The 15,905-nt window shown below is 42.0% G+C and overlaps 1 protein-coding gene across 19 annotated transcripts in view; it reads left to right on the top strand.

Annotated features, from left to right (window-relative positions):
• LOC308195067 (uncharacterized protein) overlaps positions 1-15,905 on the top strand; it is a 1,623,621-nt gene that overhangs the window by 1,468,581 nt on the left and 139,135 nt on the right. For 16 of the 19 annotated variants that reach the window (XR_013951194.1, XR_013951195.1, XR_013951196.1 and 13 more), the window contains 2 exons: positions 109-2,265; positions 9,017-9,127. Coding sequence is in view for 1 of the 19 variants with exons in the window: in XM_080591900.1 (XP_080448026.1) it covers positions 2,014-2,265; positions 9,017-9,127 (363 nt within the window). In the remaining 18 variants the exon portion in view is untranslated. Of the gene's footprint in view, positions 1-108; positions 2,266-2,349; positions 2,374-9,016; positions 9,128-15,905 lie in introns of those variants that run through there. The other 3 variants (XR_013951204.1, XR_013951206.1, XR_013951207.1) reach the window with 3 other exon arrangements.

Here is a 15,905-nt window from a genome sequence, read left to right as displayed (position 1 = left end):
ATGCGGGAAGGGATGGGGGGGGGGGGGGGGGAAGAGGCCATCCTACAGGCAAGCCTGCATGATGGTAACTGGATGGCCTCTCCCCCCTATTTGCGGAGGCGGAGGCAGGGCCGGGAATATGGAGCAGTCCGGGCGCTTCTGCGAAGACGGTGGTGTGGTCTCGCTGGTGGGAGCCCTGGCACGATGACGCTGTGCCATGTCAGATAGGATGGAGGTGGATCCACCTCCATCAGCTCTTCCTCCGCAGGTGGATCCACCTCCATGGGCTCCACACCATCCGCCGCGGCTGCTCCTTCTCGGCCAGCGCTCCTCCGCCTCCACTTCTTGTCTGGTTCCGTGAACCACTTGGTCCCACAAAGCAGTGGGCAGCTCTTGTCCCAGGATCTCTTCATCCCAACCATCGCTGGTAGCCTCTAGAGCACCTGGGAGATGAGTGAGTGGGGGGCCAGGCGCAGGGGCTTTTATAGGCCCCAGGACAAAGGAGGGGGGGGCAGATGCCACTGTGACATCAGGAGGCCTCTGTGATGGCCGCTGTGATGGCGCGCCACGCCCCAGGCCCAACATGGCCGTGTTGGGAGGGGGCTTGTGTGGCCTGAAAGAGGCCCTTGTGTGGAAGGAGGAGGAGGGTCAGGGGGGCTGAGGGCCCCTTCCCTGGTGGTGGCTCTCTCGGGACGTTTTGCTTGGCAGAGAGACAGGCTGCCCCTTGGGCACCGGGACTGCCCTCTGCCTCCCCTCCTGTGCCCTGGCCTGCAGCCCCCTCCTCATCTCATTCCTGGGGTCCCTGTGTCACCAGAGGGTGGCAACAATGTTTTGGGAGGGTTGGGGGTCTTCCATTACCCCCAACCTCTCACAGACGTGGCTCCCTGCAAGAGGTGCAGCCCCCCCGTGCTTGACAGGAGCTGGGATGGGGCGAAGCATGCAGATATCCCACCTGTGGGAAAGGGTGGCACGGCCGGCCTGCGCTAGGTCTGCCAGCAGTCGATCAAAGCCTTGCTGGTGTTCGAGTGGTGTGCCAGCCCTTCCTTGCCGTCCCCAGCACCTTCCCCTGCCCTTGGAGCATGAGGAGGTGCCATCTCTTGTGCCCTCAGCCCCAAGGGGTGTCTCGGTCTGAGGACGGGAAGGCTGCCCAACAGGTGCTTGAAGATGAAGCCGCAACACGAACAACAAGAACAATAATAATAATAAACAACAACCAGTAAAACCACTTTCCTCTCTTCTTTGGTGTCATTGGTCCCAGCCAACAGGGGTTCATGAGACCTGTAGACTTCTGCTACTTCCAAGGAGCAGCTGTCTGCGTCACCTTTTTGGGGGATCTGCTGCTGCTCTCTGTGCACCGCCATGCAGCTCTGCAGAAGAAAGAGCCCCAGGCTCACACGTTTCCTTTCCCACAAGCTGGGCTGGTTTGGAACAACCTGCTGTGCGTGCGCAGTGTAGCCACGTGCCACGCAGAGATACCAGCCGAGCGCCCTGAGCAGCGGTGGCATAGCAGCGTGCTGGCACTACTGGCTTCTTAACTCTGCACGCACGTGCCCTGCTTCCAGTCCTGCAGCAAGGCTGCTGGTGGCACAAAACTGGGAGGAGCGGCTGATCCACCGCAAGGCTGTGCTGCTGTTCAGAGAGACCTGGACAGGCTGGATAGTTGGGCAGAGAGGAACCTCACGAAGCTCAACAGAGGCAAATGCAGGGTCCTGCACCTAGGGAGGAATCACGCCATGCACCAGGGCAGGCTCGGAGCTGGCCTGCTTGAAAGCAGCCCTGTGTGGATGGACCTGGGAGTCCCGGTGGACAAAAGGTTAACCATGAGCCAGCACAGGACCCCTGTGGCCAAGGCCAGTGGGATCCTGCCCCTCTACTACACCGTCAACAGAGTCAGCAACTCCTCGCAGTTTAGTATCATCAGTGAATTTACTCAAAACACCTTCTAGTCCTACATCCTGGGCTCCTCACGAGCAGGTTACAAACACCGGCGGAAACCAGCGATGAGATCCCCGCCTCCCCAGGGCCCGGCTGTGTATGGCCGGGCAGAGGGTGCTGCTGGCTCCGCCCGCACTTCCTCAGCCACCCTCACGAGGGCTGCCGGGCCCTGGCGGCTCCCTCGGCAGCCTCGAGGGGCCTCGGGACAAGAAAAAAGCCTCAAAAGAACAAAAAGCCATGCCCGCCACCATCCTCTGCTCCGTTGGGGCACGCCACTGCCCCGGAGCAGGTCAGTGCCACTTCATGCTTGGTGTGGATCCCATAACCGGAGGGTGTCAGGTGTCATTACAGGTGAGGAACTCGGTCTTCCAGTCTTTCTTATAGCACGTGTTTTCTTCTTTGCTGTCTGATGTGTTTGAAACTTGGCAAGGTTAGGAACCGTTTCCACTCCATTATCAGGTGGTAAATGGCTTTTTCAGTCCTTTTTCTTTTTCTTCTCTATGTCTTTTTCAGTTTATCTACTGGGAGGGGAAAGCCTGTGAAAACCAATGGAACTGAACTCTAAGCATAGCTTTCTGTTCCTTTCCCCATAGCTATGCTTGCTGCCACTGTGTTTTAAGTGGTGAAGGCTCTTTCATAAAAACAAAAGGACATTTCCTTGATCAATTCACATCTTCAGTATGCTTTCCAAGTATTCTAATCTAAACAGGGCTGTAGGAAGGAAACTCTGCTTTTAACATTGCTTCCTCTTACTGCTCTTACTGATGTTTTGTTCATGTGGGGGAAAAAAAAATATTTGTCTCTCTGATTTTGGAAAAAGCTGGACTCAGTTGTGATACAGAAATCACAAACCCCAAATTAACTGTCTAATGCTTTGCAAGAAAAGTGCATTCTAGTAATACCATGAAAGCTCAATATCTAATCACTGGAACAGTGGGGAAGCTGAAGGATCCATTAATGAAAGCTTCTGTTTTGCATCAGTTTGATTAAAACAATTTAAACTGACAGATGATGTTTCACATGGTGGACAGGGGACTGCTCTGTTATGTGAGTTTATTATGCCTGAAGATCAATAAACTACTGTGAAAAATCTCCCCCTGTGTGGACACACAGCAGTTCAACACAGGTTATGGGATATATGAAATTTACCAGTGTATTTGCAGCAAAGTGGCCTGGATCTGGCTGTAAGGCCTTCACATCTGTTGTGCTGGATAGTGTCATTTACAGGGATGCAATGATATATTTTGTGAAGGTGAAAAGATGAAGTGCAAGAGAGGCATATCTATTATTCTCATCCTACCTCCTCCCCCAGAAAAGGGTGGTGTTTATTGTGGCATCAAAGCAAAAAGCAAATTCATTCACTCCCTCTATTTCTCTTGTTGTTTACCAAATAACAGATATGACAAAACAGGGATTTGATATTCCATCAATATCATAGCTGTATCCAGGCAGGCACCTGACCCACATGAGACCAAGTCTGAAAGCTTTAAAACGTGAGTTTTGAGGGGTGTTCTGCATATATATATATATCATCTGGAAATTATAATAGCATGCAGAACTTCATTGTACAAGATACTGAGAACTTCCAGAAAGGCTCTGGCTGCTTGCCTGTACAACTGATGAATCTGAGGACTGAGTCCTCAGAGAAACGAGTCCTGTTTTAATGGTATTACCATTTTCACTTCTTTCTTGAGAATGCTGTGCCCAACTGGAGAGCAACCTCACAGAAAGGGATCTGTGGGTTTTAGATGTCAAGATGAGTCAACAGTGGGCCCTGACAGACAAAAGGACCAACTGTATGTATCCTGGAGTGCATCAAGCACGGCATTGCTAGCCTGTTGAGGGAAGGGATTGTCTTGCGCTACTCTGTGATGGTGCAGCCACACCTCAAGAACTGTGTGCAGTTTGGGGCGCAACAATATAAAAAGGACATAAAACAATTAGAGAGCATCCAAAGGAGGGCTATGAAAATGGTGAAGGTTCTGGAGGGCAAGACATATGACGACCAGCTGAGGTCACTTGGTTTGTTCAGTCCACTGAAGAGGAGACTGAGGGGAGACCTCATGGTGGCCTACAGCTTTCTCACAAGGGGAGGAGAGGGGCAGGTACTGATCTTTTCTCTCCGGTGACCAATGATAGGACCCAAGGAAATAACATGAAGCTATGTCAGGGGAAGTTCAGATTGGATATTAGGAAAAGTTTCTTCACTGGGGGGGTGAAGGCCGAGAACAGGCTCCCCATGGAAGTAGTCATGGCACGGAGCCTGCCAGAGCTCAAGAAGCATTTGGACAATGCTCTTAGACATTTGGTTTAACTTTTTGGTAGTCCTGTGTAGAGCCAGGAGTTAGACTCCATGATCCTTATGGGCACCTCTCAGCTCAGGATATTTTGTGGCAATATATTTAAAACAACAACAGAAACAACAACAACAAGAAAAAACCCACCACCTTCAAATGTGTGACATGACAGCATCTAAACTAGATCATTTCTCAAGGCAACCTTGTGGCAGCAACAGTTTAACTTTTACTGTGAGATGCTCCTAAATATTAAGCCATTGCAAGCACCAGGCTGCTAGAATGTACCTGATTTATTTATGAGATTGCAATAGTTCTGTCAAGTGCCAAGAAAAGTTTCCCACCTGTACTAACTGTTGTCAGAGTTGTCTGCTGAGCAGGGCTAGCCAACTGCTAAATAATGCATAGGTCGTGGTGTGTTTACAAAATGCCTTCTGATAAATTTCCATTTTTCTAGACAATTCAAGAAGTTGTTACGCCTATCATGCTTTGTATCAGTAGCTGTAAGCTTCTAGCCCATGTCATGCCTCTTCACACAGTCTTGGTACCCATGACATGGGGTAGCAGCACAGTACATACAGTCCTCTTTTATATGAAAATGATAGTATTCATAAAGTAAGTAAACTGGGCTAGCAGCCTGATTGTTGAGTAAAGATTGCTCAGTAATGATATATATTTAATATTTGCTTTGTATTCCTGTTCATTATTAATGCAAAACCCAAAACAACTATGCTTGAACACTGAGGCAGTCTCCCTACTTGGAGCTCTTCAAAAGTCATCTGTCTGGACAAGGTCCTGGGCAACCTCCTCTAGGTGACCCTGCTTGAGCAAGGGGGGTGGACCAGATGATCTCCAGAGGTCCCTTCCAACTTCAACCATTCTGTGATTCTGAGTTTCTGTGATGCTTTGGCCAGTCAGTATTTCTGTGTGTCCTCTTTGGTCCTGTATATGCAAAAGTAAATAAATCCTACTGCTGACAGCATTGTGCTGACAGCAGTGAGGAAGAGCTGCAAACACTCATGGAGTCTGCAGGCATTACAGGAGCTGTCAGCAGCTGGATACTAATAGCAGGAACTTATACTTCTTGCAGCAGTAACTGGTGTCTGGACTAATGGAAGCCTTTTCTTTGGCAGATGTGCTCCTGTATGCTCTGAACCCAACTCTAGCTTCTTCACTTGCCTCTGTGAGGCCAGCCAACAGATAAAAAGGAATTGTTTGGAGATTTCCTCTTTCTAATTACCACTGAATAACTTCTACAAACTCCATCTGATTCGACTTGTATCAGAGAACCATTATGTGATTTTTAATGGGAATTTCTCCCTGCTGTTTTTGTCCAGGAGTTCAGACTGAAATGGTTTCTTTTTCTGTATTACGCACTCCTCCAGTTACATGTAAGTGCTTCCTTTGGCTGTATTGGACATCATAACAATTTTATTTCCAAACTCTAAATGACAAGTGCAAAAAACATAGTGGGTCGCATTTTCTGGAGGAGCTGCAGTTAGAATCTGGCCAGTCTACACACTGTCAGATAAAACACTTTAAATAAGGTTATGCATGCACAGGGGGAGCTGTTGCTTCTTTGCATAATCTAAACAAGTGCTTGCTATTCTGGGGTCATAAGAGAAACAAGGTTATTTTGCAGATATAAATCATGGAAACTGTCTTGTCTACATAACGTTTTAAACACCTCTCAGATACGCACTGTGGATGAAATTTGCAAAGGCACAGAATGCCCACTGAAAGGTACGAGGAACTTGACATCCACCTACTGCTAACCACTTGCAAAAATCATTCCCTTTCTTCTTGCCAGACTTCAATACCAAACATCCACTGGTTTAAATGAATGATCACAGTTAAAAAAAAAAATAAAAAAAAAGGGGGAAAAAGAAAAAAAAAAGAAAAAAAAGAAAAAAAGGAGATGCAGTAATGTGGGATTAGGTCACCAGCAGCAGCATGCTAAAAGAAGAGAGAAATTCAGCAGGTGATTTACTAGGATAACAAATTCAATATACATAGATATAAGGTGGTGGCTGTTTTGAAGAGGATATATTTTCTAACTGGCACTAGCAAGGAAAAAAAATGTTATTTTTTCTCTGTTGTTCTCAGTGGTTTTCTGTGCCATTCTTTTAAATTTCAGATATCAAGGTAGAAGCAGACTTCTATAGTTAGTAATAATATTGAATCAAAAGAAGAACTGTAGAACATGTTTGCTGCTCAGAACACTCTAACGTAATAATAATAATGGAGTGGATAGAAAGTCTTTTTAGTCAGACTATGCAGCAGGGTTTCATTTTCTTTCTTTGAGTCTGTATTTTGTATACGGTGCCTGCACTGTTCTGCAGCATAGTTGGAGGAGTCACAGTGCAAACTGTTGCTATTCACAATAGGTCTCCCTCCAGCCTTGATGGAGTAGCAGTATTAAACACCAGCCAGCCAGCCAGCCAGGCTGGCAGCAGTCTTGTTGCTTTTTTTTTTTTTTTTAATTGTTTGGAAACAGGAGTGGTGAGGTAATAATAGGCCAACTCCTGTTTTTTCCCCTGCCATCAGAATCATTCCAAAGAGTGTTTATCAGTATGGTGATAGGCACTTTATAAATATAAATATAATGTATATTTTTATATAAATTTTAACACGAAATCTTTATAAGTCACTGATTCCTGCAAAATGTAAGTATGACCTGTAAAGCTTTAACTGCTCTGGAATCCATCTACATATTATATGGTTTAGAGTGCAATACTGTGTATAATATATTTCTGCTTAGATGATAGAGCTTTTTAAACATTATTCAGTGCAGAAGATTCAGGCTAGATACTCAGCATGACCTAGATGTGTTAGGATTCAGTGTTGATGAACTGCTTCAGTTCAGCTGAAAAACTGATGAAAATAAATGAAGGACAATGTAAATGTTATTATGTGAGACATCAGTATAGATAATCCACTGGAGCTTAACATCTGTGTGTGTGATAAGCCCAGGTTGATGAAAAAATGCAAAATAATTCTTTACTATCAATGTTTTACTGGGAGAGTTATTCACTTTATAGTCTTCATCAAGGCCCTAGCATCCTAGCTGGGGTGCTCATGTAGCTTAGAAAGAGGTGTTTTACCATTTTGCTAGTGGAAAACTGAGTCACGGAAAAAAATAGTACGCTGTAGTATAATTTTATATATAATGCTGTATTACTGTAGTATGATTTTATATATAATGCTGTATTACAATCCTATAGTACTATACCGCACTGCAGTGCTTGAGGTATGCACTACAGTTTGTAGTTCAACATGAACAAAAATTTATTCCAGTTTCTGCTTTTCCAAATTTAGGAACTCTGTTAAAAATGAAGTAAAGCATTGCTCTTACTAAAAACAAGTTATGTGGCTGTCCTCTAGGTTTTCTGTCATTTGATTCCTTCTACAAGTGCCATGAACTTCTTACGGACAGAAGTCAGATTTATGAGATGATAATTGCTATGTTTTTTCTTCTACTTTCTCCTCTACTGTCGCTTCTAAGTCTAGGAACAATTAGAAGGCATGGAAAAGACAAGCCATAACATTAATTGCAATTGTAGTTAAAAAATATAATTCCTTTGGATATAAATTTCAGCCGTATTATCAAAAGTAAGGGAATGACAAACCTGTTTCAGTCTGTGGTGCAGGGATTTTTGATACTCCTTTGGTATTCCTTTCTCTTCTGTTTTGAAAGAACCCCTAATTTTTTATGGGGCCTATAAAACACCCAGTGTTTTATAAACACTTTAAGGACTTGAATTTGAAAGGGAAGTTAAGTACCTTAATCAAAATGACGAATGTATTAGTTACACTTTTGCATTCTGTATACCAGCAAAAAGAAAAGGTGATTATTTTGTAAATTTACGATTAAAATGAATGAGGAGTTGTAAACCAAAACATATGCTTCGTGATGAGAAGCCATAGGTTATAATCTGTTTTTATGTGTGTATGTAGATTATAACGAATCCATTAGATTACTTTACATTCCTGTTATTAACAGTTTCTCTGCTTTCCTCAACAGTTTAAACTCACTGAATAGATTCAGTGCCTTGAACAAAGAAAACAGTATTTCCTGAGGAAGGAAAAATCAATACTTTGCCTTCCATTTAACTGAAAATAAAACACAAGCTTGCAGATCATAACTTTGTGAGTACCCTTGTAAAATCCTGAAGCAGATTTGTCTTCATCTGGGGCTCTCCTGTCCAGGAAACTACTGTGCAGGTGTTTCAGTGAACTTGCAGCATGTTTGCTGCTCCCTACCAACTTTCTCTGGACAGCCTTGGGGCACAGTAATTTTGACAAGTTTGGCTGCATACACATGGTGAAGGTCAGGCAGGTAGTGTGCTAACAATTCTCACTCTATTTCACTGCCCTAATGAACGAACATTACCTGTGAATCTCTTTTAGTGAAGTTTCTATAAATTATCATGTGGTTTCATTCAGGGTGATATTGGGTGCTTCAGTTTGGTATTCAAAGAAAAAAACCCCACAACTGAAATACTCTTTAAAAGGTCTCCAAATAATGAATGTACTTTGGCCTTCCTTCAGTTATACGCCATTTAGAATGCATCTTCAGTTTTTCTTGGGCATTGTATTACAGAATCACAGAATAGTAGAAGTTGGAAGGGACTTCTGGAGATCAACTACAGTCCAACCCCCTGCTAAAGCAGGGGCAGCAAGTAGGTTGTCCAGGTCCACATCCAGCTGGGTTTTGAATATCTCCAAGGATGGAGACTATTCTTTCTCGGCAACCTGTACCAGTACTCAGTCAACCTGACAGTAAAAACATGTTTTCTTGTTTTCAGGTGGAATTTCATATGACTCGATCTGTGCACATTATTTCTTGTCCTGTCATGTGGCAGTCTATCCAGGGACTTATCAGGCTGAAAATAGAGGATGAAGATGCTGTCTTCATGGTAAGTTTTCCAATACCAGATTGGATCCTGTTCCTTCATTCGTTTTTATCTGAGGTTTCGCCTTTTTGATTAGAATAACATTAGTACTTTTGTTTTAATGACTTCCAAAGTAGAGCACCCTCCTATGGGAGCAAAAGAATCTGTTTTGCCTTGTGATTGTTTATGTGACCTCAGTTGAGCTTAAGGCTCCTCTGAAAATAATAGGCAGTTTAGCCTCTATTATCTGTAGTATGCTCCAGAGATCTCCTGGAGTTTTTTTTGTCTGTTCTTATCCTTGGCTTCTGGAGGTAGATTAAAAGTCGGTATAGCTTTTTTATTTTCCTTTAAAAAACACTCAAAGATGTATTCTTTTCCTTAAGTCAGACATACAGGTTGTGTTTAAGAACAGAAACCTCAGGTTAGAAATCACAACAACAACAACAAAATGCACAAGTGTTTTAAAAATGTGTGTATACATCCATGTGTCTGTGTACATGTGTGTTTGTGTTTTTCCACTCCTGGGCAAGCCACATGACTTTGGGATGCTTTGAATCCTAGCAGCTGCAAAGAAAATGGTTCTATAATACAGATAATGCCTGCTAGATCTCTGTGCTCCTAGAATGCCATCATCTAAGGAGGGGTGGCTGCCAGAGGAATATGGTATTCATGGATTCAATACCTATTGTTTTAGTGGGATTAGGCATGTGGAAGCTGTTTTTCTGAAATAGGAGCTCATGTACTAAGTAAAATGAAAATGGGTATAACCTCATCAAGAGTAAAATAGTTTAAAATCAATGAAAACAAAGTGGTTCAGTATCATACATGGCAAAGGGGCAGGGGAAGGAAGTTTAAGCTCTATATATTTAAGATGTAGCATCCTATAAATTTTAACTACTCCCAAAATACTATTACAGATGGCTAACTTGCACTCCTATATAATTACTACACTAAATTATGTCTAAAAGACAAGTGGATCCCACTAAGAGTTCACACTCTTAGTGCTGGAGAGTTCAAATATTAATATATGGGAATTAAAAACAATAATATCTTTGTTCTAATTGGTCTTATTTCACATTAATTCCCACCATCTCTCTCCTGTTCCTGAACATATGAGTAGAATAATGTTGTGGAGTGCAGTATAATGACCTTAAATAATTCTTCTATCTTCTGCAGGTACTATCTTCTTTCTGTACCTAAAAACACTGTTATGTCTGCTGCTAGCAGACACTTGAATAAGTTTTATTTCCTTAAAGGAAAAAAATAAAGTTATGACAAGGATTTACAAATGCCTGGGGTAACTGACTCACAGCAAACTGATTAGTCATAGCAGAGCACACGCAGTCTTTATTTGTATAAGTTTTTCACAGTGAAACAAGATCAGCAATTCCAGCAAGTTTTGTCTAATTTGCTGCTATGGTTGGTTTTGCCCTTTTACCATTGTGTATCTTTTACCATTGTAAACTGCTACCTGTGAACTCTTCTGTGACTTGTTTGATTATGTTCACGTTAGTTTTTCTCTTGGTATCTGCTGAAAGGTTTCTTTTTTCAATTATTCGCTGTGATGGTAGGCAGGATATTACAGCAACGAGAAAGAATATTGTCGTATCAGACATACTTGATTTGTGGTTTTTTGGGGGGGTGTTTGATTTTGATCATATTTACAGAGCTGTGAAAAATCAGGTGATGCCTATCAGCACACAGGAGATCAGCATCTCTCCTGTAAGTCAGCAGTAGAATATAAGAAATACTAGTATTTAACACTGACAAAAACAACTCTGTGTGTGTGACTGCTATGTTACATTTCTACTGCGTTGATAGCGAAGCTAAAGTTCTAGGTTAAAAGGAAAGTTTGCAAGAAACAGGGTATTTAAAACTTGCTGAGGGTGCACTCAATCTCGCTGTACATCACCAACAAAGATGTTAAACAGCTCTGGTCCCAGTACAGGCCCCTGAAGAGCAGCACTCATTAGTGATCTCCTCTTGGATGTTAAGCCATTGACTGCAACTCTTAAGTGAGAACATCCAGTCAATTCCTTACACACCAAGTTGTCCATCTGTCAAATCCATGTTTCTTCAATTTAGAGACAAGGATATCATGGGGGACAGTGTCAGATGCTTTGTGCAAGTCCAGGTAGATGATGTCAGTTGTTCTTCTGTTATCTGCCACTGTTGTAATCTTGTCATAGGAGGCCACCAGATTTGTCAGGCATGATCTGCCTTTAGTGAAGATGACAGAACCTCGGCCGTTCTGTGATTCTGTGATGTGCACCAGCACCATCTGTAACGATGTATGTCTTGTATCTGCATTTAGGTGTCAGAAACACAATTTTGTGGCAAACATGGATAACAGCAGTATCGACTGGTAAACGTACTAATGGCTCTGTCCTGCTGCTGTCTGTCCAGGGAGACTGGTTGTTGGTGTTGTTCCTACAGTCCTGATTCTTCAGCTCAAACTGCAGCAACTTAAGCTTTTAGACTAGAAAGTATCCTTTCAGTCCCATGTGTGTTGACTAGCATGGCATCCACCACATCAGGCAGTTAGCTTGCATGATACCATCTCTGCTGTCTCCCAGCGTCAGACCCTGTTTTTTCTGGCCAAGCTACAAGTGTAAAACTATGTGTAGTCTGTCTCAAAGACAGCAAGGGGTTCTCAGCTTTATTGTTCCCTTTTATGTTAGAAGCCACAGGAGGGTACTTTTGCAAAGGAAACTTCTTGAGAAAACCCTTGCAAAGGTTTTCTCCTGTTGTCTGAGAGGTGCCTCACAGCCTGAGTCTGTCCTTTACCGAGGCAGCTGTCAGTTTGAAGTGTGACTATTATCATCTGCCTTCTGACTCCGTGCACTTCCAGATAAAATAATGGCCATTACAGGCAACTCTCTAGGCTGCTCTCACCCACAGTGCCTGTAACCCACACAGGAGAGGAGAGGAATGAGTACTCCAGAGCGATCTGGACAGGCTAGATCAATGGGCCTCATCCAACAACATGACATTCAGTAAGGCTAAGTGCTGGATGCTACACTTAGGTCTTAACTCCATGCCATAGTATAGACCTAGGGTGGAGTGGCTGGAAATGTGTCCAGCAGATAAGGACCTGGGAGTGCTGGTCAACAGCTGACTGAACAGGAGCCAGCAGTATACCCACAAAGCCAGCAACATCCTGGTTGCTATAAGAAACAGGCCAACAAGTTGATGAGGCTACTACAACCTTCAGTGTAGACACATTTTATCCTTCCACGTTTCATTCCTATTAGTTAAGCTTACTGTGGTAAATTAATTTGTAAAATGGTCTTAATTAAAGCAGAACAACTTTTGGGTAGATCTCAAGCTTACTCTCTCTTTGGTCTGAATTTATCAGAAGAATTTAGACCTGAACACAAATTAGAGAGGTTAACACCATGGACTACATGTCCCCGTTCCTATGGAATGGTACATATTTTGTCCCACTTACATAACCTTTAAAGTACACTTGTACTCATTCTCTTGAAATATTATATGGCAAAATTGTTTGGTGTTAGTTTGAACTGACTTGAACAAGGTAACTTAGTAAGAATCTTTCTGTCCTTCCCAGACAGGCATGATTTTAAAAATATTTATACTATGAGAAGAGGGAACACTTCTGTTAATACAAGTGATTTCAGCAGCAAAGAATAAATGTAAGAAAGTGAAAGTAATTACTAGGAAAGAAACAGAGCAGGAAAGTGAAAGACATCATTATGTCATTTATAAAGGGTAAAGTTACTTTGTGAATATGGTGTGTGGTTCCTCTTTTTTCCTACAAATGATGTGGTAGATCTGGAAAAAATACATAAGAAGAGTGATCAAAAGTCTGGAAGAGTCACTGTGATATGCCAGATAGATAGACAAGGACTCTTCATCTTTGAAAAGAGATGATTCTTTGTCTGGGTTTCAGCTGAGATAGAGCTAATTTTCCTCCTAATAGCTGGTATGGTGCTGTGTTTGGGATTTAGGATGAGAATAATATTGCTAATACACTCTCTATAATCAGGCATTCCAGGTAAATAAAGAGTAACAGTGCATTGTTGCTTCTTGCACAAGAACGTGATTATATCAAGTTAAGCATGGGGAGGAAGGGATGGTGAGAACAAATGGAAAGATGTTCTTCACACAGTAATTTTGAGCAACGTGATCTCATGGTATGTATACCTGTTAGTGGCAGAGGGGTAGGAATTAGATCTGTAAAGGTCCCTTCCAACCCAAACCAATCTATAATGTTGTGATCTAGTTAAGCTTGGTATGGTTGCCATCAGGTATTAAGGATGCTAAGATTTTACGTGCTTTCTGAAAAGCAGCTGGTGATAATCACATAGGAAAAATGCATGTATCTTTGAAAAAAGTTCACCCAATTTTTTGCATAATTCATGCATGTACAGAGTGTTACTATTTGGGTGTGGAAACTTAGGTTTTCCTGTCCAGTGTGGTGAATCTCTTATGTATAGGTAGTAGCATTCTTCATACTCTTACTAGTATGGAACGTGACTTGCAACAGAGTTTGCTTAGGGACCAAACCTCAGAGTCACACATTTACCACAGGCTGCATTTTTATTCTTTTTGATTCATTTTATTTTTATTTTATGTAGGGGAAAGAATTACTTAATTCTTTTCAAGGAAAACCTTTCTCTCTGCACCAGAATCCTTGCATGTGCAGGAGCACTATAAGGCTCAGCTGTGCTCCATCTTTCTATGTCCACTTTATTATAAATTCACAGGTGTGTAACTCTTGTTCTGCCTTCTGTAACAGTGGAATCACAGTAGAAACAAGGGTGAGGCAAAGGCTAAGAGAAGGGTTTTGCCTTTGAACAACAGAGTGAGATCTGTGGCAACCTCTTCCTGTTTCACCTCCACCCACCCCCTGCCCACCCCCCCCAGGTCTGCAGCAAATCAATAATCAAGGTTTTTATGGACCGTGGGTATGAAATAATACTGTGTCAGTGGTGAGATTCTAGGAGTCTCTGAAAGGTAATGGATAACACAGTTAATATCTCAGCCTTTGTTAAAGAATTTATAGCCTATGAATTGTTCATTAATTAAGTGATAGGTTTGCCATAATTAAAAGAAACAGCTGGTTGGAGAAAGCAAAAAGATGATGTTGTTAAGGTTTAGTTCTTTCCCAAGTCCTTGAGATCTACTAGTCCTGGAAATGAATAGATGCAATAGCTGTGATTTTAATAAGCTAGCAGCTGCTAGTCTTGCAAGACCTGAAGGGAGTAGGGGGGAACAGCCAGATGGCTTGAAGGAAATAATTCAGAAGAGCTAATTGTTGTCTGAGTTTACCCTGTAAGTAAGTCCCAGAGGCTAGAAGTAACATATTAATTGGAAAGACATCAGAACAAAATATTAGGAAAAAAAAAAAAGAGCAAATCCAGAAATACAGAATAATGACAAAAGAGGATAGAAACCTGTAGCAAATGACCAGAAAAGCTTGCGCCATTATTAGTTGGGTTGCATTTGGCTGTGATGCATTCTTGTGCTAGAAGGAAGCTGATACAACATTGGCATGTCAGAAAGAGGTGACAGTGAACTGTATCTGGCACACAAATTGTCTTGGGTTTATTGAACAAACTGTTCTAACAAGTCAAGTTAGTCTGTCATTTTTGTGTTCTTTGCAGTGATCTCTGCCATATATTTGGGATTAAAGTACAAAATACCTCTTCAGTAAGCCTTGTGGGAAGAAGGAGTCCCACAAAGTAAGATGTTATTAAATGGCCTCCGTAACCCAGTGGGGAGAAATTCCTTGTTCTGTTTTCCCGTCCTTGCTCACTCATGTGCAATATCCAGAATAAATGAGACTTATCTTTTGATTTCCATCCTCTTTCAGTCTGGGGTTGTGTTATTTCTGAGTTACTTGGTGAGTAAACAACCGTTAAAAAAAAAAAAAAAGTTGTCTTCAATAGGGTGTCAAATCAGTGCTGTTCTACCATACTGGTAATTGGTATAAAGCATCATTACATTGTTTTACCAGTGTTCGTTACTGTTCTGTGGAGATGTAACATGGCTGTTCTGATAAGAGGATGTAGGTGTAAGAATGGTTGTGTGTATTTTGTTGAGAATGATTTTATCAGGAAAACAAGCTTTTGCATTGATTTGTGACAGTACTATCATATATCGACCTCAGAACTGTTTCAACTTTACACAATAAAGTCTCTTGGAAGCTCAAGGTTTAAGGTTTTCAACTAGTGAGTCTGCAATTTCCAGTTTGAAATTAATTTTTTAAAATGAATCTTCCCCTTAATTTCCACCTGAGAGAACTTAGAAGTTTGTCCCTTGAAATTAATGTTATCCTAATTTTATCATTTGGTACTCAATTTTAATTAAATTTTCATACCAGTTTTACTGCACTTGAGTCAATGACAGAGGCTGAGTGCCTTGAACTTGTCAACCTCAAAGTCCTCTTTGTTCTTTTGTTACTATTTTGTTGTCTTTTTTATGGTGTAAGTGTAATTTAGATAGCAAGACACATTGGTGTTTATAGAATTCTCTGCATTTTGCTAATGAAATGGAAGCAAATGCATTCTGATAAATGTACCTTATGGAGTTCACAGTACCTGTTATAAACACTGGGATAAAATTTTCTGGTTAAGAAAAAATTAAACGCTTTCTAATGAAATGCCAAAAATAGGATACTTGATCTGGATGAAATTCATACCTGCTCAAAGGAACACATAGCAGGCTATGAGCTTTTTTGGCTGTAATGGTCCTGCACATGACGTTAGATATCACCACATCCAACCTTTTCTTAAATTTCTTAAACACCCCCAGAGATGGTGACTCCACCACTTCC

The sequence above is a fragment of the Anser brachyrhynchus genome (assembly GCF_964034855.1).
Source record: "Anser brachyrhynchus genome assembly, chromosome: 4".
In the NCBI taxonomy this organism is placed as follows: Eukaryota; Metazoa; Chordata; class Aves; order Anseriformes; family Anatidae; genus Anser; species Anser brachyrhynchus.
The sequence above is the reverse complement of the archived record's forward strand: the minus strand, read 5'-3'. Positions and strand labels throughout refer to the sequence as shown.